At 50.3% G+C, this 23,456-nt stretch overlaps 1 protein-coding gene across 3 annotated transcripts in view; it reads right to left on the reverse strand.

Annotated features, from left to right (window-relative positions):
* Nucleotides 1-22,219, reverse strand: part of anapc1 (anaphase promoting complex subunit 1) — a 28,367-nt gene extending 6,148 nt beyond the window's left edge. The window contains exons 1-43 of one of the 3 annotated variants that reach the window (XM_078104333.1): nt 21,979-22,219; nt 20,862-21,101; nt 20,566-20,730; nt 20,230-20,272; nt 20,038-20,135; nt 19,872-19,948; nt 19,708-19,781; nt 17,634-17,779; nt 17,394-17,542; nt 17,171-17,302; nt 16,826-17,038; nt 16,636-16,731; nt 16,389-16,479; nt 15,713-15,778; nt 15,497-15,634; nt 15,268-15,411; nt 14,989-15,049; nt 14,349-14,404; nt 13,807-13,938; nt 13,644-13,718; nt 12,982-13,068; nt 12,737-12,900; nt 12,008-12,099; nt 10,467-10,615; nt 9,617-9,695; nt 9,242-9,278; nt 8,892-8,965; nt 8,630-8,808; nt 8,379-8,465; nt 8,156-8,295; nt 7,853-7,971; nt 7,597-7,727; nt 7,369-7,509; nt 6,961-7,113; nt 6,784-6,865; nt 6,511-6,602; nt 6,188-6,322; nt 5,450-5,532; nt 3,172-3,250; nt 2,932-3,006; nt 1,371-1,423; nt 1,146-1,293; nt 537-730 (exon numbers count right to left, since the gene is read on the reverse strand). In XM_078104333.1, coding sequence (XP_077960459.1) covers nt 537-730; nt 1,146-1,293; nt 1,371-1,423; nt 2,932-3,006; nt 3,172-3,250; nt 5,450-5,532; nt 6,188-6,322; nt 6,511-6,602; nt 6,784-6,865; nt 6,961-7,113; nt 7,369-7,509; nt 7,597-7,727; nt 7,853-7,971; nt 8,156-8,295; nt 8,379-8,465; nt 8,630-8,808; nt 8,892-8,965; nt 9,242-9,278; nt 9,617-9,695; nt 10,467-10,615; nt 12,008-12,099; nt 12,737-12,900; nt 12,982-13,068; nt 13,644-13,718; nt 13,807-13,938; nt 14,349-14,404; nt 14,989-15,049; nt 15,268-15,411; nt 15,497-15,634; nt 15,713-15,778; nt 16,389-16,479; nt 16,636-16,731; nt 16,826-17,038; nt 17,171-17,302; nt 17,394-17,542; nt 17,634-17,779; nt 19,708-19,781; nt 19,872-19,948; nt 20,038-20,135; nt 20,230-20,272; nt 20,566-20,730; nt 20,862-21,077 — 4,745 coding nt within the window. In that variant the 5' untranslated portion in view covers nt 21,078-21,101; nt 21,979-22,219. Of the gene's footprint in view, nt 1-536; nt 734-1,145; nt 1,294-1,370; nt 1,424-2,931; nt 3,007-3,171; nt 3,251-5,449; nt 5,533-6,187; nt 6,323-6,510; nt 6,603-6,783; nt 6,866-6,960; nt 7,114-7,368; nt 7,510-7,596; nt 7,728-7,852; nt 7,972-8,155; nt 8,296-8,378; nt 8,466-8,629; nt 8,809-8,891; nt 8,966-9,241; nt 9,279-9,616; nt 9,696-10,466; nt 10,616-12,007; nt 12,100-12,736; nt 12,901-12,981; nt 13,069-13,643; nt 13,719-13,806; nt 13,939-14,348; nt 14,405-14,988; nt 15,050-15,267; nt 15,412-15,496; nt 15,635-15,712; nt 15,779-16,388; nt 16,480-16,635; nt 16,732-16,825; nt 17,039-17,170; nt 17,303-17,393; nt 17,543-17,633; nt 17,780-18,519; nt 18,771-19,707; nt 19,782-19,871; nt 19,949-20,037; nt 20,136-20,229; nt 20,273-20,565; nt 20,731-20,861; nt 21,102-21,978 lie in introns of those variants that run through there. The other 2 variants (XM_078104332.1, XM_078104334.1) reach the window with 2 other exon arrangements.
* Nucleotides 22,220-23,456: the final 1,237 nt, after the last annotated feature.

Consider the following 23,456-nt stretch of genomic DNA (forward strand, 5'->3'; position numbering starts at 1 on the left):
AGTGAAGCTGAAGAGTGAGGGAGTGAAGAGAGTGAAGGGAGAGAGAGTGAAGAGTGAGGGAGTGGAGAGAGAGTGAGTGAAGAGAGTGAGAGAGGAGTGAAGAGAGAGTGAGTGAAGGGTGAGGGAGTGGAGAGAGAGTGAGGGAAGAGAGAGTGAGGCTGAAGAGTGAGGGAGTGAAGAGAGAGAGTGAAGAGTGAGGGGGTGAAGAGAGAGAGTGAAGAGTGAGGGAAGAGAGTGAGTGAGAGTGAGGGAGTGAAGAGAGAGTGAAGGGTGAGGGAGTGAAGAGAGAGTGAGGGAAGAGAGAGTGAGGCTGAAGAGTGAGGGAGTGAAGGGTGAGGGAGTGAAGAGAGAGAGTGAAGGGTGAGGGAGTGAAGAGAGAGTGAAGAGTGAGGGAGTGAAGAGAGAGAGTGAAGAGTGAGGGAGTGAAGAGAGAGCGAGTGAAGAGTGAGGGAGTGAAGAGAGAGAGAGAGTAAAGAGTGAGGGAGTGAAGAGAGAGTGAAGAGTGAAAGAGTGAAGAGAGAGAGTGAGTGGCTCACCTGCCCCCCCCCAGGAACAGCAGCCCCAGGGCCATGTGGTGGGCCATGTGGAAGCCGTAGTTCATCTCCCCTCCGGTCCTGCGGTGGAAGAACCTGCAGAGCTGCAGCACCTTGAGGTTGCCGGTGCCGGACATCACCATGGCGATGGCCAGCAGCACCATGGAGAGGCCCGTCTGCAGGTTGTAGTACCCCGTCTGCTGAGGGAGCCGCAGCGAGCCGTTAGTCGAGGCAGCGCTGCACCGCGTCATATTGCCCTCCTCCATCTTTACATTTCAAAATAAGAGTCCGGCATCTCTGAGGAAACGGAACAATCGCGACTAGGAGGAGAGAAGTTAAACGTCTCTTTATTGCAGAATAACGCCACAATAACAACAAAAACACCTGCTTTAGTTGGTAAACAACAGAACCTTTATATCCAACATCTTCCCAAAGAGTGAATGTTGGATGCTCCAGAAGTGGTATTAAACTATTTAACAGCTCGGTTTCCAGCCGCTCTGATTCATGGTCACATGACCTGTTGGTCACATGACCTGCGGACCTCAGTTGAACTGGTCATGATGTCATAGCTCCACTGAGGCTCTCAGAGACGTTAAACGAGAGGAAACGTACAGCGGCCGCCGTGCCGGCGAAGGACATGATCTTCATGAAGGTCCTGGCCAACTCGTACAGGCAGTCGAAGGCGTCCGAATTGGCGGAGCCGGCGAAGCGTAAACCCAACGCCATGCAGGCGCCGGCGGTGATGTAGTCCTGGGCTTGTCTGAGAGAAACCAGAAAGGGGGTCAGTTTGACTACTGGAGACCAGCACCAGCACCACGTCAAACAGGAAACACTCACGCCATCGTCTCCATGTTGATGTCTTCTGAAGGCTCAAAGGTCCCTCTCATGATCTGAACAACACAGAGTCAGGGTCAGGACTAGACTGCTTCACACGGAGGACCAGGACTAGACTGCTTCACATGGAGGATCAGGACTAGACTGCTTCACACGGAGGACCAGGACTAGACTGCTTCACATAGAGGGTCAGGACTAGACTGCTTCACATGGAGGACCAGGACTAGACTGCTTCACATGGAGGACCAGGACTAGACTGCTTCACACGGAGGACCAGGACTAGACTGCTTCACACGGAGGACCAGGACTAGACTGCTTCACACGGAGGACCAGGACTAGACTGCTTCACATGGAGGATCAGGACTAGACTGCTTCACATGGAGGATCAGGACTAGACTGCTTCACGCGGAGGATCAGGACTAGACTGCTTCACGCGGAGGACCAGGACTAGACTGCTTCACACGGAGGACCAGGACTAGACTGCTTCACACGGAGGACCAGGACTAGACTGCTTCACATAGAGGGTCAGGACTAGACTGCTTCACATGGAGGATCAGGACTAGACTGCTTCACACGGAGGACCAGGACTAGACTGCTTCACACGGAGGACCAGGACTAGACTGCTTCACACGGAGGACCAGGACTAGACTGCTTCACACGGAGGACCAGGACTAGACTGCTTCACATGGAGGATCAGGACTAGACTGCTTCACATGGAGGATCAGGACTAGACTGCTTCACGCGGAGGATCAGGACTAGACTGCTTCACGCGGAGGACCAGGACTAGACTGCTTCACACGGAGGACCAGGACTAGACTGCTTCACACGGAGGACCAGGACTAGACTGCTTCACATAGAGGATCAGGACTAGACTGCTTCACATAGAGGATCAGGACTAGACTGCTTCACATAGAGGGTCAGGACTAGACTGCTTCACATGGAGGATCAGGACTAGACTGCTTCACATGGAGGATCAGGACTAGACTGCTTCACATGGAGGATCAGGACTAGACTGCTTCACATGGAGGATCAGGACTAGACTGCTTCACATGGAGGATCAGGACTAGACTGCTTCACATAGAGGATCAGGACTAGACTGCTTCACATGGAGGATCAGGTCTAGACTGCTTCACATGGAGGATCAGGACTAGACTGCTTCACATGGAGGATCAGGACTAGACTGCTTCACATAGAGGATCAGGACTAGACTGCTTCACATAGAGGATCAGGACTAGACTGCTTCACATAGAGGATCAGGACTAGACTGCTTCACATGGAGGATCAGGACTAGACTGCTTCACATGGAGGATCAGGACTAGACTGCTTCACATAGAGGATCAGGACTAGACTGCTTCACATAGAGGATCAGGACTAGACTGCTTCACATAGAGGATCAGGACTAGACTGCTTCACATAGAGGATCAGGACGGGTTCTGAACCAGTTAAAAGTGCCTGTTCAGCTCTGATGGATTGAATAAGGAGAACCGTCACAAGTCACTGTGACTTGTTGCAAAGCTGCAACTTCACTCACGTTTCCTCAATAATGATGTGAGTCTGTTCTCACCTGGGGTATGTTGCTTTTGACCCACTCAGTGTTCGGGAGGATTTCATCCCACATGATGATACAGCGAGCGAGAGTCTGAGAGGAAAGAAAAAGAGACCAGATTACCTAATGTGCACGCACACACACACACACGCACACACAAACACACACACACACACACACACACCCTCTGCTGGTGGAGGTAACACACGCACACACACACACGCACACATGCACACACACACGCACACGCACACACACCCTGAGCAGCAGAAACTCTGGCTTGATGAAGTCCAGCAGGAACCAGGTGTCTGGAGGTTTCAGCCAATCAGCGATGGACCTGTGGGCGAGAACCAGGAAGGGACGAGGAGGTGTTAATATCCTCCTTCAACCCTCTCAGCCAATAGACAGGCGGCACGGCACGAGACGGGGACATCTCCGCCAATAGCGGGGAGCGTCTCCTGACGGCGTTCTGCTCGCCACTCACATGGGTGAAAATTAGATTTATGAAACACCAAAGCTGTAAATGTAGGATCTGTCACCACCAGCCTTTTTAGATAAGTATGTCTTTAAAAAATATTTTAAAAAATAGTCTCAACCCCAAAAAAATCACTGTCTCCTGGACTTATGTTTGGCATTTCGTCCACCGCCATGGTGTTTTTTTCCAACCAGTGAACAGACGTAGGCGGACGTAGAGACTGTATATAAGTCTCTGGTAGAGACCTGTCAATCAGCGTAAAGCCCCGCCCTAAAGTATCCCCTGCTTTATGGTCTATTAGAGACCTGTCAATCAATAGCTGTGTCTCAAAGTCGCTGGTCTGCATCCTTGTAGCCTTCTGGTCTACCTGGGCTGCGTCCTCCAACAACCGTACAGGCTGAACCGAGGGGTCTCTGAAACAGGACGGTCTGTCCTACTGGGGACTTCCTGCTTGCGTCATCAGCTTTACCTCGCTGCTCCTGTTGCCTAGCAACCTGCTGCACTACAACAATAAAAACCTTAAAAAGCCCAGAAATTACAAAGTACAGAAAAAGAAGATAATCTTACTCCTCCGGAGCACAATGTATTTCAGGCTGAGAGAAGAACTTGTTTTGGTTATTTTAAATTTGAATTAAATCAGTTTTTAGTAGAGTAATAATCTCAATCTCAAGGCAGAGGAGATTCCATCAGTACTGTCAACAAAAACCACAACAGCAAACCCATTTATAAACAACAACATCCTGTTTCTCTACTGCACAAGATACAAGATACTTTAACTTAAGATATTACAGAATATCTCCAAGCTGAACGTCACCACACACATCGTTCTCCCTCAGCGTGATGCTGCTTCCTCCTGCTCCATGAAACACAACTAAATGTTTATATTCACACAACACAACTAAAGGAGCAAAGCAAGTTAAGTTATTACTAAGAGCAGTTTGTTCTAAAGTCTTATGTGAATATAAAAACACGACATCGGTCACCAACGTCACGTAACTTAAGTGATTTCATTAACTAAGATGTGATGTTATATTATAACATTTCTTTCGGTAGATAATGGAGTGAATTCTATTAACGTTACATTTGGTCGCATCACCCGCCTCCGTCCTGAAGAAATTAAATCCTCGGCCCGCACTGCATGCTGGGATATGCTGGGCAGCAAATGCATTAGCATTTAATTCCACTTTATTTTATTACCTGTGCACTGTTGTCTTGTCTGTCTACTGTTGCGCACTAACCGCCAAGACAAATTCCTTGTATGTTTGACATATTTTGGCTAATAAATGTTTCCTGATTCCTGAAAAAAACAAAAAAAGCACAGATCAGATGCGTCCTCCAAACCTCCTGGAGGACCGCGTCCCTCAAGGGACAGGACTTTGAGACACAGCTAGCATGTAGCCCCGCCCTTGAAACTAGAGATTGAAACCATAAACTCATGTTTACAAAGTTTACTGAGGGAATAAATCAAGAGAGCAGTAGAGTCATTTCCTAATAGACGTCTATGGGAGCAGAGGAGTCGCCCCCTGCTGGTCACTACAGAGAAGTAGAGTCATTTCCTCATAGACGTCTATGGGAGCAGAGGAGTCGCCCCCTGCTGGTCACTACAGAGAAGTAGAGTCATTTCCTCATAGATGTCTATGGGAGCAGAGGAGTCGCCCCCTGCTGGTCACTACAGAGAAGTAGAGTCATTTCCTCATAGATGTCTATGGGAGCAGAGGAGTCGCCCCCTGCTGGTCACTACAGAGAAGTAGAGTCATTTCCTCATAGACGTCTATGGGAGCAGAGGAGTCGCCCCCTGCTGGTCACTACAGAGAAGTAGAGTCATTTCCTCATAGACGTCTATGGGAGCAGAGGAGTCGCCCCCTGCTGGTCACTACAGAGAAGTAGAGTCATTTCCTCATAGACGTCTATGGGAGCAGAGGAGTCGCCCCCTGCTGGTCACTGCAGAGAAGTAGAGTCATTTCCTCATAGACGTCTATGGGAGCAGAGGAGTCGCCCCCTGCTGCTCAGAAAAGAGAAGTAGAGTCATTTTGCCGCCAATAGCTTGACGTCTTTTCTCACCTGTTGTTTGTCTTGAGGTAGATCATGGCGAGCGCTAGCGTGGCTCCAGGACACGTCACGTCCACGTTGATGGTGTCACCCTCCTGAGGAAAACGTCCATGTTTGGAGAAAGAAAACATAACTAGCAAGACAGCTGACCACGGTGGCTAATCAGCTAGCTACCAGCCAACTTCATTTGGAGAGAAATGTTTTTTATTGGAAAATGTTACATTAACGTTCAGAGTGTAAATCAAGTTTAAGCATCGATACGTTTCTAGTCTCTACTGTCTGATCATGTGACACTGTAAACAACAGTGTTTAGATAAACAGGAGAGCTAGTAGCGTTAGCAGCGCTGCTTATGGCTAGCTCAGCGCGATGCGTTCAGGCTCTGCTCGGTGCACATGGGAACATACCGTAGATACCGTGATACATTCACAGGTCACCTGTGATGAACTTAAATAACTTCCTAACACAAGCTTTGAGCAAAAAAATAATAAGGGCAATAAAAATTGTATATTTTATCTCTGTCAACTAAATAGAGTAAAAAAAACAACACTATTGGCTAATAAGTATAATGGCTCAGCAAAAGTAAAAGAAAAACAGTTGATATTTCTGATGTTTCACTGAAAGGATTTTTAGGAGGATGGTTATAATAATAAGCTTCTAACAAATCAACCAAAATGACAGTTGGATCTGATATTGTTTTTTTTTTCTTTGGAGCTGATTTGAGGTCTGTGCGTCCCCTGATGTCCGTCTACCTTGATCTGGTAGCTGGGGGACTTGTGTCTCTCCCTGCTGGCCCCCGCCTGAGCTCTGCGGTGCCCCCCCACCATGTACTGATACAGCTGCTCCGGGACGTTCAGGTCCGTCATCCCGATCAGGTTACTTCCGTGCTGCAGGAGGAGAGATGGGAGGACGATGAAGGAAATGAAGGTAAAAGTGTTTGATAAAGTTCAGTAATTAAATAATTAATAACCGATGACTGTAAACTCCTGAGAGATCTTTAAAAACACCACCCTCAGAGGGAGGAGCAGGGCTTTCCTCCCTCTGACGGGAGGTGGAGGCCTCTGGGGCGACTCACCCCCAGACAGACCATCCCCAGAGCCAGGCCAGCGGCCAGAGAGTAGGACTCCCTGTCGGTGCAGTACTCCATCTCCGGACCAGGAGGCCGACCTGAGGGGACACGGAGACACTGGTTCAGAGGCCTGGAGAGCGGTTGTCGTGGTAGCGCACACCTGGGTTCAAAGGCTCATTGTGTTTTACTGTTATGGACAAGAGGAGGAGACGACGAGAGTGGGCATTTCTCTCACACGCGCACACACACACACACACGCACACACACACGCACACCTACCTATCTCAGACAGCAGCACCTCAGCGTTGTGTCGGTGTCCCGTTCCTTGGTACACGAGCCCGATGCCGATCACAGCAGCAACCTGAGCAGGACACATCCGGTCACTGTGTGTGTGTGTGTGTGTGTTGTGTGCATGCGTAACGACCACTTGGAACCGGCCGTCCGCCGATGACCCACCTGCACGTTGTGCGGGACGTCCAGCTCGGTGGAGGTGGGGGGCAGCAGGGCCGGGATGTGGATGCTGAGGAGGCGGGTGATGGACATGTCCATGGTGCCCAGTTTGGCCGAGGACACGCCCAGCAGGAGGCCGATGCTGGTCATCTCGTGGCCCTGGGTGGGGAGGGGAGGGGGGGGGGGCACACAAGCTTACACCATTAAGCTGATGACATCACACAATGACATCAGACCACAGCGTGAAAGGCGATACAACAGTCAGCTCCGACTGTGACGAGTCCAGCGGCTCGTCATGACGGACAGCTCTCATTAGACGCCTGTGTGTGTGTGTGTGTGTGTGTGTGTGTGTGTGTGTGTGTGTGTGTGTGTGTGTGTGTGTGTGTGTGTGTGTGTGTGTGTGTGTGTGTGTACCTTGGTGAGATAGTCGTGGATGTTGAGCGTGGCGAGCTTGGTCAGGTGTCCGTTGAGGCCGAGCGCCATGAGGAATCCGGCGTACTCGTTGGCGAGCTCGGGGCTCTTTGGCTTGTTGTAGGCGATCCAGGCCGAGTCCACCTGAGCGCATGCAAAGGTCAGAGGTCACGAGGGCCGACCACTCAATGTAAATGGAGGTTTATGTTCAGATCGATGAAGACCACTGACCTGAGAGGCCGGCGCTATCTTGAGGCCAGCAGCGACGCCATTGTGGAAACTGGGCCAGCTGGTCATGTTGGGGGGCACGTCGATGTTCCCGCTGTTCAGGTCCACCATGGTGTTCCTCGGGGGGGCGCGGCCTGGACCCACACAACAATAACACCGTCTCATTTAGAGGATCAAAGGCAGTGATGTTTCATGTTTTCGATGTCATCGGCGTAAAGCAGCCAGATGCACTCGTCTTTGTTCCTATTCTGTTCCTCACCGGTCAGGTTGAGTTTCGGGACGGGCAGCGGCTCGGTCGGGACCGGCTGGTAGGAGAAGAGGGTGAAGAGGCCTCGGCCCACCGGCAGGGACATGGTCCTCTGACACAGCTGCAGCAGCCTGAGGGGACACAAGGACACACGAAGACAAAGTGGATAAAGAATACGTCTCCAACTCTGCAGGATTGAAGCACAAAAGTCTGATGATTTAACAACATGTTCAATAATGGATTCATTCATAATGTGTGAGCTTGTTTTGGTCCGTTTGGTTTTGGGATCAGGGTTAAAACACAACACTCTCTCACTTGTTCTCCTTCTCCTCGATGTACTCGTGGTCAGAGACCTCCGGTAGCTGGACCACACTGACCCGGACCGGTCTGGAACTCTGCAGGAGCCTCCTCACCTCCTGGACCCTCAGATCCTGACTCCAGATCAGCCCTGTGACCTGGAGGAGACCGTGAGGACAACATAAACAACAACAACAACAACAGCAAGAGGATACCAATGGAGCAGAGCAACCAGCTTCACCTCCTGAATGATGTCCGACATCCCGTCCTCCTCCTCGTCTGCCTCGGAGGCCGCAGGAGGCTCCAGGGACAGACCGGAGCCAACCGACTGGAGACACACGGAGAACCACAAGTGGTTTAATAAAATGAATATTGTGCGTCTCCAGGTCTCTGCCAGGTAACATCTAGATGCCACTCAGGCGCCGGACGCCGTGGTAACACAAACAACGACACGTGAAGCACAGACGCACACGGAGCCCCGGTCCCACTCACGGCTTTGCTCTTGGCCAGCGTCATCTTGTGGGCTTGTTTGGTCAGATCCTGTCGGCCAATCAGCAGACACACCTCCTCCGACCAATCGGAGCAGGGCTGCTCGCGGCAGCGGTAGATGGCCTCTCTGATGGGCAGCGCCACGCCAAAGGGCACCGAGTCCAGGTCCTTCAGGGTGAAGCCTGGACCGGGGGGGGAAGGGGGGGGGTTACTGACGACCGGTTAGGAAGGCATGTGAACCATCGAGGAGAGGAGACCTTCTTACCTTCTGAGGTGAGCCAGACCACCAGCTGCTCAGCCAGACTCTCACTGGAAGACTCCTCCTGCCCACCGCTGCACCTGCAGTGAAGACACGACAACGTCCGTCCCCACAGAGAGAAACTCAGCCGCCTCGGTACCAGATGATGGGCTGCTAGCTTGTTAGCACGCTATCATCAGCAGATAACTCTACAGCGTGAGGTCACAGTGACCTCTCTTCATTCTGGATGTTGCTTCCTTTTACACATCGCAACACTAACTTTTAGTTATTTAACGTTTGTTCAATTAAATGTCTTTTCTACAAAACAGACGAAGACAACATGAAGCCCCTCCTCTCCTTGCTGAGAGCGTAATTACCTTCTGTAGTGTGGTTCCCTGGTGCTGTACTTCTGACCTGAGTGGGGGGTCGAGGGGGGAGAGGGGGGGGGGACAGGTCAACAGGTTCATTCTCTCGCTCTCCCTTTAATTGTGAGTGAAGTCTCATCTCCATAAACCCTCGACAGCTCTGAAGGCTCTCAGAGCTTCACCGATTGGTTGTTGAAGAAAAGAAGAAAGCTCCTCAGCTTCGGATTAAACGCAGGCGACATTTCATGAGTGAAGGACTTTGTTTAAGTGATTTCTGAAAACATAAATGTATAAAAATATATCTACGCCCACAAAGTCAAACGAGCTCTCGTGTGTCAGTGGAAAGGAGACACACACACACACACACACACACACACACACACACACCTGCAGAGAGCTTGGTCAGGTACTTTGACACTTCGGTAGAAGTAGCGTTTTCATCTCCAACGATGTAGAGGGCGTAACTCTGAGAGGAAAGAAACAGACGTCACTTCACTTCTTTGAGCACAAAATACTTCTACGGCTGCAAAAACGTCATTGATTCTGATTCATAAAAACACAGGAATGATCTTATGTAAATAACCATCTCTTATTTATGTACGTATTCATTTAGGATTCATCTTACTTATTGTTCTGTGTTTATGGAATATATTTATATTTTATTTGAACAGATGTTTTTAAGACTAAAGAGACAAGCCAATACACATATAGTTATGATTAGTTTATATTCATAAACATTATATATAGATAATAATTTATAAACTACAGACTGGAGCCTCTGAATCATCTGATGTCTCAGTTGTTGTTGCAGAGTTTCTGGATTAAATCTCATTTCTAGAACCTCTCAACACCTTCAAAAAGCCTCGGATGTAATTTATCTTATTATGAGTCAGCCCCGTAATTCAGTCGGTCATCATCTCCAGAGGAACACACACACACACACACACACACACACACACACACACACACACACACACACATTTGCTCTTCATGTGCTTCACAAATAAAGATAAAGAAAAATGGACTCTGCAGTCCTTCATCCAAAAACTTATTTTGCTAAATTGTGATTATCAATATTTATTCTCTCCTGCTTTTTGGTGTCAAAGCAATGCGTTTAGTTTACTTAAGTCCTCTCATCTAACGCGACATGACGCCGCGTAGCCGTCTTTACGAGCAAATATTAAATATACAGCAACAAAATACATAGAGAGACGTTTAGGAGCATAAACGTTGGTACCAGAACCAGCAGCCTGGTGCGCTGACAGATGGCGGGCAGGCAGGGAAAGGGCGGGCTCTCCTCTCCCCTCAGGCAGCCACTCAGCCAGCTGAGCACACACGGAGGCTCCGCCCTCAGGAAGGACGGCCGCTGCATCTGACCAATCAGAGCTGAGGAGAGAGAGGGGGCGGAGTAAAGAAGCACAGCAACACAAATGCATGAATCGTGGTGCGTTTTATGGCACAGACCATAACGGCCATATTCACACTCAGATGCTAGCGTAGCCTAGCAACAAGCGGTCCAGACCCCAACATGCACGTTTGCTTGTTTACTGACAAGACGTGAACGCAGACTCATTGACCCCATCACCACCACCCGACTCCATGACCACCACCCGACCCCGATCCCATCACCACCAACCGATTCCATCACCACCACCCGACCCCATCACCACCACCCGACCCCATCACCACCAACCGACCCCATCACCACCAACCGACCCCATCACCACCAACCGACCCCATCACCACTACCCGACCCCATGACCACCACCCGACCCCGATCGCATCACCACCACCCGACTCCATCACCACCACCCGACCCTGATCCCATCACCACCACCCGACTCCATCACCACCACCCGACCCTGATCCCATCACCACCACCCGACCCCATCACCACCACCCGACCCCATCACCACCAACCGACCCCATCACCACTACCCGACCCCATCACCACCACCCGACCCCATCACCACCAACCGACCCCATCACCACTACCCGACCCCATGACCACCACCCGACCCCGATCCCATCACCACCAACCGACCCCATCACCACCACCCGACTCCATCACCACCACCCGACCCCGATCCCATCACCACCACCCGACCCCATCACCACCACCCGACCCCGATCCCATCACCACCACCCGACTCCATCACCACCACCGACCCCATCACCACCACCCGACTCCATCGCCACCACCCGATCCCATCACCCTCAACCTACCCCATCACCACCACCCGACCCCGATCCAATCACCACCACCCGACCCCGATCCCATCACCACCACCCGACTCCATCACCACCACCCGACCCCGATCCCATCACCACCACCCAACCCCAATCCCATCACCACCACCCGACTCCATCACCACCACCCGACCCCGATCTCATCACCCGACTCCATCAACCGACCCCATCACCACCAACCGACCCCATCACCCGACTCCATCACCATCAGCCGACCCCATCACCCTCAACCGACCCCATCACCACCACCCGACTCCATCACCACCACCCGACCCCGACCCCATCACCACCACCCGACCCCGATCCAATCACCACCACCCGACTCCATCACCACCACCCGACCCCGATCCCATCACCACCACCCGACCCCGATCCCATCACCACCACCCGACCCCGATCTCATCACCATCACCCGACTCCATCAACTGACTCCATCACCATCACCCGACTCCATCAACCGACCCCATCACCATCACCCGACCCCATCAGCCGACTCCATCACCATCACCCGACTCCATCACCACTCACCCTGGTCCATGGCGCTGGTCTCGGGGAAGCCGCTGATCAAGGAGGGGTAGTCTCTCCAGTACAGGTCCACGTACTGGTCCAGCTGGAGGTCTCTGCAGAAAGACAGAAGTAGAATCACTGGTTTTATGAATGGAGTCAGGTGGATTTTAAAAGAGCAGAGAAAACTGAAAGGAGAGTTGAGATGTCTGGAAGATGAAATAATATATAATAAATAATTCATACAATACCAATATTAATTCATTAATTGTATTTTTTTCCCTCACAAGATAATGAATAAGGAACCAAACCAATAAGCAGAATGGAAACGTGTTCTAGCCTGAATAAAAACCTCTTGTTTGTAAAACACGGAGTGAGTACAAGTACCTCGTGTGGCCACCGGCCCTTTAAGAGCTGCTCGCTCTGCTGACATTTAACTTCTAATTAACCGACGAGTCATCGCAACCCGCTTTACATCCACGATCAATACTTTCTAATCCACGTCAGACTGTGTGTGTTGATGAAAGATTACAGAGAGATGACGTTGGATTTTACAGAATGTAAAATTGTTGAATTAGTAATATATCAGTTGTATCCATAATTCAACACTAAATATAGATTAAAAGATACAGTGTTTGGTTATTACCATAACTTTAATGTTTAATGTTTAAAAACTCACACCCAGTAACACACACACACACACACACACACACACACACACACACACACACACACACAGTAACACACACACACCTGGCCAGCTGCTGCAGCAGACACACCAGTGAGGACGCTCTGGCTCTCTGCAGCTCGTCCAGCTGAAGCTCCTCGTACACGAGGTGCAGCACGTAGAACAGGGCGGGGACGTGAGGGAAGAGGGGGGCCGCCGTGTCCATCTTCAGGGAGGCACCGCGGGGGTCCTGGGACAGAGGACATACATACTTAGATCTAAAGCACATGAGGGACACGGGACAGGACGGACTCACAGAGGAGGGACTCACGGTCTCCGTGGTGACGGGGTTTTCGGAGCAGAGGGACTGAGGGTTCATCTGTCGGTGGTAGTGAGACCCCAACAAGTAGTCCAGGTCCTAGGGGGGACACGCAGAGACCAGTGGGTGAAAGTCTTAACATTACATCGTTGGACGGACTGAATGTAAATATAACAATTATCAAAGACAACAAACATTTAAACTAATTCTAAAGTGTAAATTGTATTTAATGTATATTAAAATCATTTATATGTTTCTATTGATTATTAAAGGATTTTTAATGATTTATAAATAACCCCTTCGTTTAAAAAATATTGGTATTAATTCAAAATATTTTTTTTAATATATAATTGTGGTTTGGCTCGACTGCAGAGGGGACAGGGGGGGGCGGGGCTAAGGTGGAGGCGGAGCTGCAGGAAATAAAGGATCCTGTTTGTAGTCGTGGCGATCCGGCGAGAACGGGAGAAAAACCAGCCAGACGAGGTCTAAAGTTTATTATGACCAGACCTACTGTGTACGTCCTCATTCCCGGGACCCCCCTCAGGATAAACCCTGTTACAATAATTCATATTTATATATATATACACATATATATATATATATATATACACAGGATCTTCAAACCTTCCAGAGGTAAAATAGGTCATTGCGACGGTTGTGATCGGTTCACAAACCTCTTCAGTCCCCCCGTCGGAGGGACGAGCCTTCTTTGCCGCGATAACCGGAGACAGAGGTACTTCAAAATGCAGCTGTAGACAGAAGAGGGACCAGAGACGTGAAGACGAGAGACATGAAGAAGAGCAGAGACATGAATGAGAAGACGGGGAGAAGACGGACGTTCCGTGTCCAGGCCAGCCTCTCCGTGTTGTAGCCCATCAGCGTCATGAAACAGGTAACAAACAGGTTCCACTCGGCGTGGGGGGAGGGGCCTCCGGGGGCGTTGTAGATGTTGTACCACTTCACCAGGACCTGCCTCGGCAACAACAAACAACAGTGAGGGGGGCGGGCAGCCGCTGGTCACGTCGCCACGGCGTTCAGTGGGGGCGGAGCCTCAGTCACGGCGAGAAGAGGTCAGAGAACAACGACGTCAATCATTGCACTAAACAACGTTCTCTGATCATTTGAACACAGTATTCTCTGGTTTGGGGCTCAGGTGGGTCCTGTGGGGGGGTTTGCAGCGAGGTGTTCGGGGGCTGTAGGAAAGACGACACTCTGAAGGTGAAGAGGGTTCTCGCGGCTTCTGGCTGACGTTTGTTTGAATAAAACATTCTCCTTAACGCCCCCGGCGGGCTCCGGGGGATCTAGGACTAACAATAGTCCATCGCTTAAGAAGTCAGAGTCCAGAGCGATCATGGGGATCCAGAAGGAGTTCCACAAACCTTCATGGCGGCTTCCTTCGGGAGGATGAAGCGGATCGCCTGCAGACATTTCCTCACTGCAACCCAGAGCAGAAAATCATCAAGTGCACCAGCTCGTAACAGCTGCTCAGCCAAGAAGGGAAAATGGTTTAAAATCTTGTGAAACAAAGTGGTCTTGTTCTGATGTAAGAGGACCACGATGCAGCGCGGTTACAGTTTACTGTTATTATTTTAATTCTAGTTGTTCATAACAAAGACTACGTTCTATACGATTTCTTGCGGTGTCAATCACAAATACAAACAGGTCCAAAGCTCGTTTCCAGGGCAACACATCTGTAATTCATGATGTTAAAATGACAAACAAAGGAAGGATATGATCTGAGTCGAGGTGTGAAGACGTGTTTAACAGAAGCAGCAGGTGGGAGTTTAAGGGACGCTTCACATGAGAAGAACTTTACAGGTTTTTGTTGTGAGGAAACAAATAAAAAAGTAATCAGAGACGCTGTGTCTTCGGACGCATGCGACCAATCAGCGGCTTAATTGGACATGCGAGTAGGAAAGGTCAGGGGGGGGCGGGCGGGGGACAAATGGCATTTCATTAGAGAGAGCGAGCTCCGTCCGGAGGGTCGATGGCTGAATGACACCAAGAGGAAGAGCTCACCCAGCTCTGAGGTAGCGATCTCTGGGATGGAGACCCTCAGCATTGATCCACTGCTTAGTTCCTACAAGGACAAAGTGCACACGTTTAAAGTCTCAATTTCACACAAACAAACTTCAGCGTAACGCAGGAAAAGACGGCAAAATAAAGCTGCAACCTGCTGACAGCCACTGCAGACTCACACAGGGCTGCACACACAACACAATGACACGCAACCACACACAGGTAGCGTCTCTACGCGTCTGTGGAACGCCCCTGAACATCTGGAGGAGGCGGACCCACCAAGGTGAGCCGGCTGCAGACGGGGTCCCTCAGGGCGTGGATGGAGGGCGTGGCCTGCTGGAAGGTGAAGTCCTCCAGGAAGGAGCCCTCCTGCTGCTTGATGTTCAGACCCCTTGCCTCCGTCACCGGGGACGGCATCACCGCCTGACGGAGCAGGAAACGGTGAGACGATAGGGGGGAGGACGAAGAAGGAGGAGCCGAAGGAAGATGAAGAGAAAGAAGAACGCACCTCGTCCAGCCTCTGGAGGTGCCTGCTGCCCGCGTTAGCCGGCGTGCTAACCTTCTCCGCCGGCGTGCTGCGGTGGGACGGGTGGCTGGTCAGGTTGAAGCTGGGCGACAGGAGGCCGGGGACGAACACCTTGCTGACCTGGGGGAGAGGAAACGACGGCGGGTTAGTTCACCTCCATGACCTCAAGCCTAAGAGGTCAGCTGGGACGGTCCTCACCCGGGTGACTCCTGTGTAGAGGACCAGGCTGCCGCAGGCCTCCAGAACCAGCATGGCATTGATGCTCTAAGGACCACGAACACATCAGATTAATATTACATCAATATCAGATTTATATCAGATTATTATTATATCAATATCAGATTAATATTATATCAATATCAGAATAATATTATATAAATATCAGATTTGTATCAGATTAATAATATATTAATATCAGATTTGTATCAGATTAATATTACATTAATATCAGATTAATATCAGATTATTATATTAATATCAGATTAATATTATATCAATATCAGATTAATATTATATCAATATCAGAATAATATTATATAAATATCAGATTTGTATCAGATTAATATTACATTAATATCAGATTAATATCAGATAAATATTACATTAATATCACATTATTAATATCAATTAATTTGAATTTATTTTTTTGAACATGTATAAAAGGGGAAAAAAATGTTACTACTTAGACACACACAAAGACAATACAAATTATTTAAAAAAAATAGTACAACAAAGAGCAAAGACACAACCGAAAAAAAACTGTTCGTAAAATATTAGATTAATATCAGATTTGTATCAGATTAATATAACATACATATAGAATTAATATAAGATTATCTGTTGAATATGAGATTATAAGATTAATGTAACGTACCTGCAGAGGCTCTGCATCTTTGGCAGAGACGGTCGTGATGGAAGTGAAGATGAGCTGAGACGTATTGTTGCTCTCTATGAACTTCACACATCTGTGGAAAGACACACAGATGTGTGAAAATCCTGGATGTGATGCTCATCGGGTGTCCGTTGGGGGGAGAAGGAGGAGGAGGAGGAGGTGATGATGGAGAAGGAGGAGGAGGTCTGTATCAACGTTCTCCATATGTGGATACAATGTGTCGGCTCACCTGAGCTGCTGGTGGGACTCCACCAGGAAGCACAGGTAGTGGTTCTCACAGAGGTCAGAGGTCAGAAACACCTTTGAAGCCTGGCTGCTCATCTCCCTACAGAAGAACAAAAGAAGGTGAAACATAATCAGGAGTTATTCTGAGGAGACATGAGACAAAGCACCGTTTTTGGGGACCTGGCGGATCGAACCTGTGACCGCCGGCCGCCTCGCTCCACAGCTGCTCCATGCAGAGGTCGGGCATGATAGGCTCCGCCTCCGGAGCCAGCACGGTTTCGTTGATGGTGCTGTTGGGGGAGGGCAGGAGGCCGTGGTGGAGCCGGGGGGCGGGGCTCTGCAGAGACGTGTTGAAGCGAGACGCTCCGGAGAACGAAGGGGCCGCCATGCCGGGGGAGTGAGCCCGGCTGGACGGGAGGGGGGGGGGGGGTACAATCTTTCTTATGCAGATACGATTACAAAATGATCCACAATATAACGAAATACACAAGTATTTGTACCATGAAGTATCATCACTGTTGTCGAACTCCTTCACTCACCTGAGGGCGGCCATGTTGGAAATACTCGGGGAGTGCAGGCGTGAGTGTAGGCCCGGAGACGAGGTCATGACCCGGCTTTGGTGGCTGTGCAGAGCGCCGTAGTGGAGAGGAGAGCCGGCGCCACTGGGACAACTGGAGGAGGCAAGAAGACCGGGACCGAAACATCTGGATTATGGATGCCGCTCACAACACAAAGACTCTGAGGTTAGGGATGGACTGTCACCTCGCGCCCGTCCCGAGCCCAGAGGCCCCGCCCCCCCCAGGCGAGTCCAGGCGGGAGATGTTCCGGAGGTGGGAGGGCAGCAAGCCAGGCGCCAGACCCAACGGCGTCCCGACGGGCTCTGCCGAGCAGCGCAGGACCGTAGAGCGCTCCTGATGGGGGGGGGTCAGAGGCTCCAGGTGAGGGACAGGTGGACTGTGTGTGTGTCTGTGTGTGTGTCTGTGTGTGTGTGCGATCTCTCACGTCCGGAGTGACTCTGCGCAGGGCCCAGACCGAGTGTGTCCCCTGCACCGTGTCGTAGGAGACCACCACGGAGGGCTGAGAGCAGCTGAACACCATCTTCATGGTGGCATCCGAGGCGTACTGCACACAGGAGCCTTCAAAGAGACCTGGACCAACACACAGAACCACAAACGAGTCAGAACCACAACCAGGTACAGATCCAGAAACAGAACCATGTCAGAGCCAGGCAGTGACCTCTGGTTCTCAAAGTGAAGGCGATGCTTAATGCGTTAAAGCTGCATTCTCTGTAGTGACCAGCAGGGGGCGACTCCTCTGGTCCATACGAGGAAATGACCCTACTTCTCTGTTGATTCCCTCAGTAAACATGAGTTTATGGTCTCAATCTCCAGTTTCAATGATGGTCCATTTATGGCGCATTTCCACCGAGCGGTACGGTACGGGTCGGGTCTGTTAACCATGATTTGGCGAGCGTTTCCACCGCCAACAGTACCCTCACTTGATAGGCGTGGTGTATTCCAGAAAGTAGTGTTAACGTCACTTGATAGGCGTGTATATGACGGAAATTAGATTGACGTCATTCGATCGCGCAATGGAGGACACGTGTGTTGTCTTTCCCCTTGCGGCACGCGCAAATGACGAAACTCTTTCAACCAATCAACGCTCTGCAGTGAGTCTAGCTCCGCCCTTTAGTACCAAACAACTGTGCCAGGTGCCCCAACGGAAGGATACCCAAAAAGGGGTACGGTACGGGTCGGATTTTCGGTACCATTCTCAACTTTTGGCAGCGGAGACACAAATAAAAGGGTACCGACCCGACCCGTACCGTACCGCACCGCTCGGTGGAAACGCGGCATTAGAGTCAAACAGACCATAAGGCCTGACCCACCTAAAGACCCTCACCGACCCCCTCCTGGACCCCCTGCAGTTCGCCTACAGAGCCAACAGGTCTGTTGCCAGCTGTCAACATGGCCCTCCACTACATCCTCCAGCATCTGGACCCCCCAGGAACCTACGCCAGGATCCTGTTTGTGGACTTCAGCTCTGCCTTCAACACCATCATCCCGTCTCTGCTGCAGGACAAACTCTCCCAGCTGCACGTGCCCGACTCCACCTGCAAGTGGATCACTGACTTCCTGTCTGACAGGAAGCAGCACGTGAAGCTGGGAAACATGTCTCAGCCTCTCGGACCATCAGCACCGGTTCCCCCCAAGGCTGCGTTCTTTCCCCTCTGCTCTTCTCCCTGTACACCAACAGCTGCACCTCCAGCCATCAGTCCGCCAAGCTCCTGAAGTTTGCGGATGACACCACCCTCATTGGACTGATCTCTGGTGGGGACGAGTCCGCCTACAGGTGGAGTCTGACCATCTGGTGTCGTGGTGCAGCCAGAACAACCTGGAGCTCAACGCTCTGAAGACAGTGGAGATGGTTGTGGATTTCCGGCGGAACAGAGCCCCACCCTCCCCCATCACCCTGTGTGACTCCCCCGTCACTATTGTGGATTCCTTCCGTTTCCTGGGCTCCATCATCACCCAGGACCTCAAGTGGGAGCTGAACATCAGCTCCATCACCAAGAAGGCTCAGCAGAGGTTGTTCTTCCTGAGGCAGCTGAAGAAACTCAACCTGCCAAAGACGATGATGGTCCACTTCTACACGGCCATCATCAAGTCCATCATCTGCTCCTCCATCAGCGTCTGGTACGCTGCAGCCACAGCCAAGGACAAGGGCAGGCTGCAGTATGTCCTCCGCTCTGCAGAGAGGCTGATCGGCTGCAACCTGCCGTCCCTGCAGGACTTGTTCGCTTCCAGGACCCTGAAGCTATAAAGATGGTAGGCGACCCCTCTCACCCCGGACAAAACCGGGTCTGTGCCCCTTCCATCTGGCAGGAGGCTGAGGTCCATCAAGACACAAACATCAATCGGGCTCCCCGGACCCCCACTGACTGACTCTGACATCCCTTTTCGCCAGTGAGCTTTATTTTTAACTTTTAATTTTAAATTAAATTTATATTCTATATACCCGGTGGGGCTACACGCTGATTGACATGTGTGTGTGTGTGTGTGTGTGTGTGTCGTACCTGCAAGTTTACACACAACAGGTGCAATCTCATCCAGGGGATGCAGCATGCTGAACACGGTGGGAAGAGATTCCCTGTAGAGGAAGAGAGCGCAGTTACCTCTCAGAGGGGTGTGTGTGTGTGTGTGTGTGTGTGTGTGTATATATATATATATATATACATACCCGGGGGGCCCGAGTTGAGCGTCTGTGTTTTTTCGTTCCAGCAAAAGTCCAAACTTTGTGGCCCAGACATTAGAGACCTGGAGGAGACAAGAGGGACGGTGAGCAGAGACACGGTATAATAAAGGCTCAACTTCCGTTCCAGGAAGCAGGAATCTCCGCCTCTCACCTGGAAGGGCAGCGGGGCGATGAAGTCCTTGCCGGTCACAGTGTGGACGTTGATGCAGCTGCTCTGGACGATGCACACCGTCTGCTCCACCTCCTCCTCTGCAAAGAACACCACCAGAGGAAAGCTTCACACACCCACAGACACCTCAAGAGGCTCCGGAGCAATAAAAGGGATTTCTTCACGATCCAGTACCGTCTTTCTTGTTGTGAGGAACAGCAAAGTTACACCACAAGGCCTGCGGATAGAATACAGAACATCGTGAATCCACTTCAAATGTGCTCAAAAAGCTTTGATCGACAAGCCAACATTTGGTCCAGCAACCAAAAGAACGGAGGATGGTTATGAGGAGACCCTTTGTCCACATCTGGGCCGAGGGAAGCCCACGAACACAGCGACACAGGAGACAGGACCCCCCCACTCCATTACGCATGCCGCTCGGCAATTTTAACAGGCTTTAATTTGAGCACAGGACTAACTAACCAAAAGCAGAAGCAGTTACGACTGGGACCATAACCTCAGCGGACCGACCTGCTGCACCGGCCCGTCCACGGTGAAGGCCTTGTACACGGCGGAGGCTCCGGTCCGGCTGCCCTGGCTCCAGACCACAACGGTTCCTGCAGCGTACAGCTCCTCCTCAAACTCCACCTCCTCCTCGCGGACTCCCTTGCAGCCCTTCCTCAGCTGCCAGCACTCCTGCCGAGGACAAGGGGTCGGATGGAAAACACAGTCCAGCATTACGAATACGTGTTCCTCTAAAGAGGGTTTGCATCGCACAGTGTGGTTGTATTGCAGGTGTTTGGAGGCCTCCTGGGAGCAGAGCTCACCCTCTCCCTCTCCTGCAGACTGACTTCCTGCAGCGACCCCACCAGGCCGGCGGCGCCGTCCGAGGACCAGAGCTCGGAGGCGGGCTGGAGCTCCCTGAGCTGCAGGTTGAAGGCGTTGGGGTGGTTCCGGCAGTGCTCGCGGCCGAACGGGACAAACGACTGCAATTCCCCTGCTGCGATCATCGTGGCTGTCTCTTCATACACGACTTCCGACATGAGTTCCAGATATCAGCATTATTTCTGGGGAAGAACCGGGAGAGTGAGGAACCTTTTTTTTTTTTCTTGATGTGAGGGGGCTGAAAATACACAAACATCATTGTTGAGGGACGTTGACGAAGAGCACGCTGGGCGTTTGAATAATGACACAAACCGAAGCCGATCAAACGAGTTCAAGTTGAAGGACTGGACTACTTCCAGATGTGCCAATGAAAGATGAGAGCAGGGTGGATAAAGAGCAACAGGAGGCCGATGCATGAAATCCAAGTGCTAATATACAAATCCATTAATGCATTTGTTCCAAAAATAGCAGCCAAATATAGAACTGAAAAGGGGACAAAATTCTAGTTGAACTGTGTCTGGATAAACTGGAAGTTTCATTACAGGACACATAACCTGAAGCTTTAATGAATTTATTTTGCATAATTGTGATAATAAATGATGGATTCAGAGCATTAAGAGCTCCAAAAACAAAACCATGTTCATTTAACTTAACACTGAACTGAACACCTTCATCACAAAGACCGGTTATTATAATGATTAACAGGATTTGATCTGTTTATTTCTTTATTTACATATCAGTTAGTCAACAGATGAAACTGAACCTTGTCCATCACATCAACACTATTTCTTATTATCGTTCCTCCTGGTGCTGACAGAGAGGCTAATGCTACATGCTAGCTGGACTTTTTACCCCAAATCGAGTCACCTCGAGACATCCGGTAATATGACGCAGTGAGCTGTTTAAATAAGCATATTGACAGTCAGTTGTGAGAGTGACGCGCTAGCTACAAGCTAACCCTGTAGCATCATCACGTCGACTCCCGTTCGCTTTCACCTGCACGTTTAGCACGCTAGCTGACGTTAGCTTCATCTATCTGCGGGGTTTTCGGAGGCAAACCTGATAGTATGGAATAGTCTGTCTCTTGTCGCGGAGTCCCTGTCTCTCCTCTAGTACGGGTCTTGAGGGACACCGGTCGTCAACATGTACACAAAACAACTCGGGTCATGTGCCAATCTGAGGATTTGGCTACCGCAGATTTTCAAACGAGCGCGGACATCTTTGCTTTCCCAACATCCTCTTCCTGCGCGAGGCGGCCAATCAGCAGGCCGGAGGAGGAGAGGAGGGCGCTCATTGGCCGGCTTCCCTCGGGGCGGTTTCACTTGTAAATCTGCCCCCTTTTCTTCCTCCTCATCCACTTCTTCAGTTACAATGTGAATATTTTACAAAACAAAACAAAATATCAACCAGTAACTTTAAGTCAATCTCTTTTGTTGTTGCATTGTGCAACTTTCTCAAATGTATAGATTTACTGCTTTTCCAGTATTTTATTTAAAGAGGATTTATTAGATGTAATACATGTTTTATACAAAAACACATATACAAAACTAATAAGATAAGATATACCACCTGAATCTCCTGAAACATTGTAGCAAGAATTGGCCAGTATGTTGGAGTTGGGGGTAATAGAAGAGTCCAACAGTGCCTGGTGCAGCCCCATCGTCCTTGTGGCTAAGAAGGATGGATCTGCACGGTTCTGCGTGGACTTTCGCAGGGTGAATGACGTGTCACGGTTCCATGCCTACCCAATGCCCCGGGTCGACGAGCTCCTGGACCAGCTCGGCACTGCACGTTTCTTCACGACACTGGATTTAACTAAGGGCTACTGGCAGATTCCTCTGTCGCCGGAGTCCAAGGAGAAAACGGCATCCTCCACCCCGTTTGTACCAACTTACCAGACTTCCCTTCGGGTCGTCTGGGGCCCCGGCCACGTTTCAGCGCCTCATGGATCGGGTGCTGCGTCCGCACGCTGCATATGCTGCCGCCTACCTGGACGACCTGGGACGGAGAAGGGAGTGGTTCGGTGGGATTAATCAGTGTGTGTGTTCTGCCTTTAAGTAGGAGAGATGGGGCGACAGCGAGGGAGAGGCTGGCGAAGGAGCTGGAGGCGGACGCGTGCTGTGCAGACGGTTTAATAAAGACTGCTGCTTAAACCGATTCGCCGTATATTCGTCATTCCACGTTCCCCCAGAGGATCACACGTTACCGCATCATATGAAGGTTGATTTAATAGATGATTCTCGTTATCATAAAGAGAGTTGCAGTGAGGTGGAGAAGTGGAGGACACTAATGGACGTGGCAGAGAGGATCACAGTCTCTAATTAGGAATAAATGTTCTGATATTTATACGTGGAAGTTGTGAGTAATTAGCAGCATCCGTCTGAAGTCACACCATAAAAATACAGATATATACATTAAGTATTCACATGCACATGAGTTATGTAGAACATGGTCATGAGTATGAAACAACGCTCATTCACACTATTTAGCAAAAGGAGAAACTCTTTACGTCATCATTTATTAAAACAGTGATGTCA

Source organism: Gasterosteus aculeatus, chromosome 6 (genome assembly GCF_964276395.1).
Source record: "Gasterosteus aculeatus chromosome 6, fGasAcu3.hap1.1, whole genome shotgun sequence".
NCBI classification, from domain to species: Eukaryota; Metazoa; Chordata; class Actinopteri; order Perciformes; family Gasterosteidae; genus Gasterosteus; species Gasterosteus aculeatus.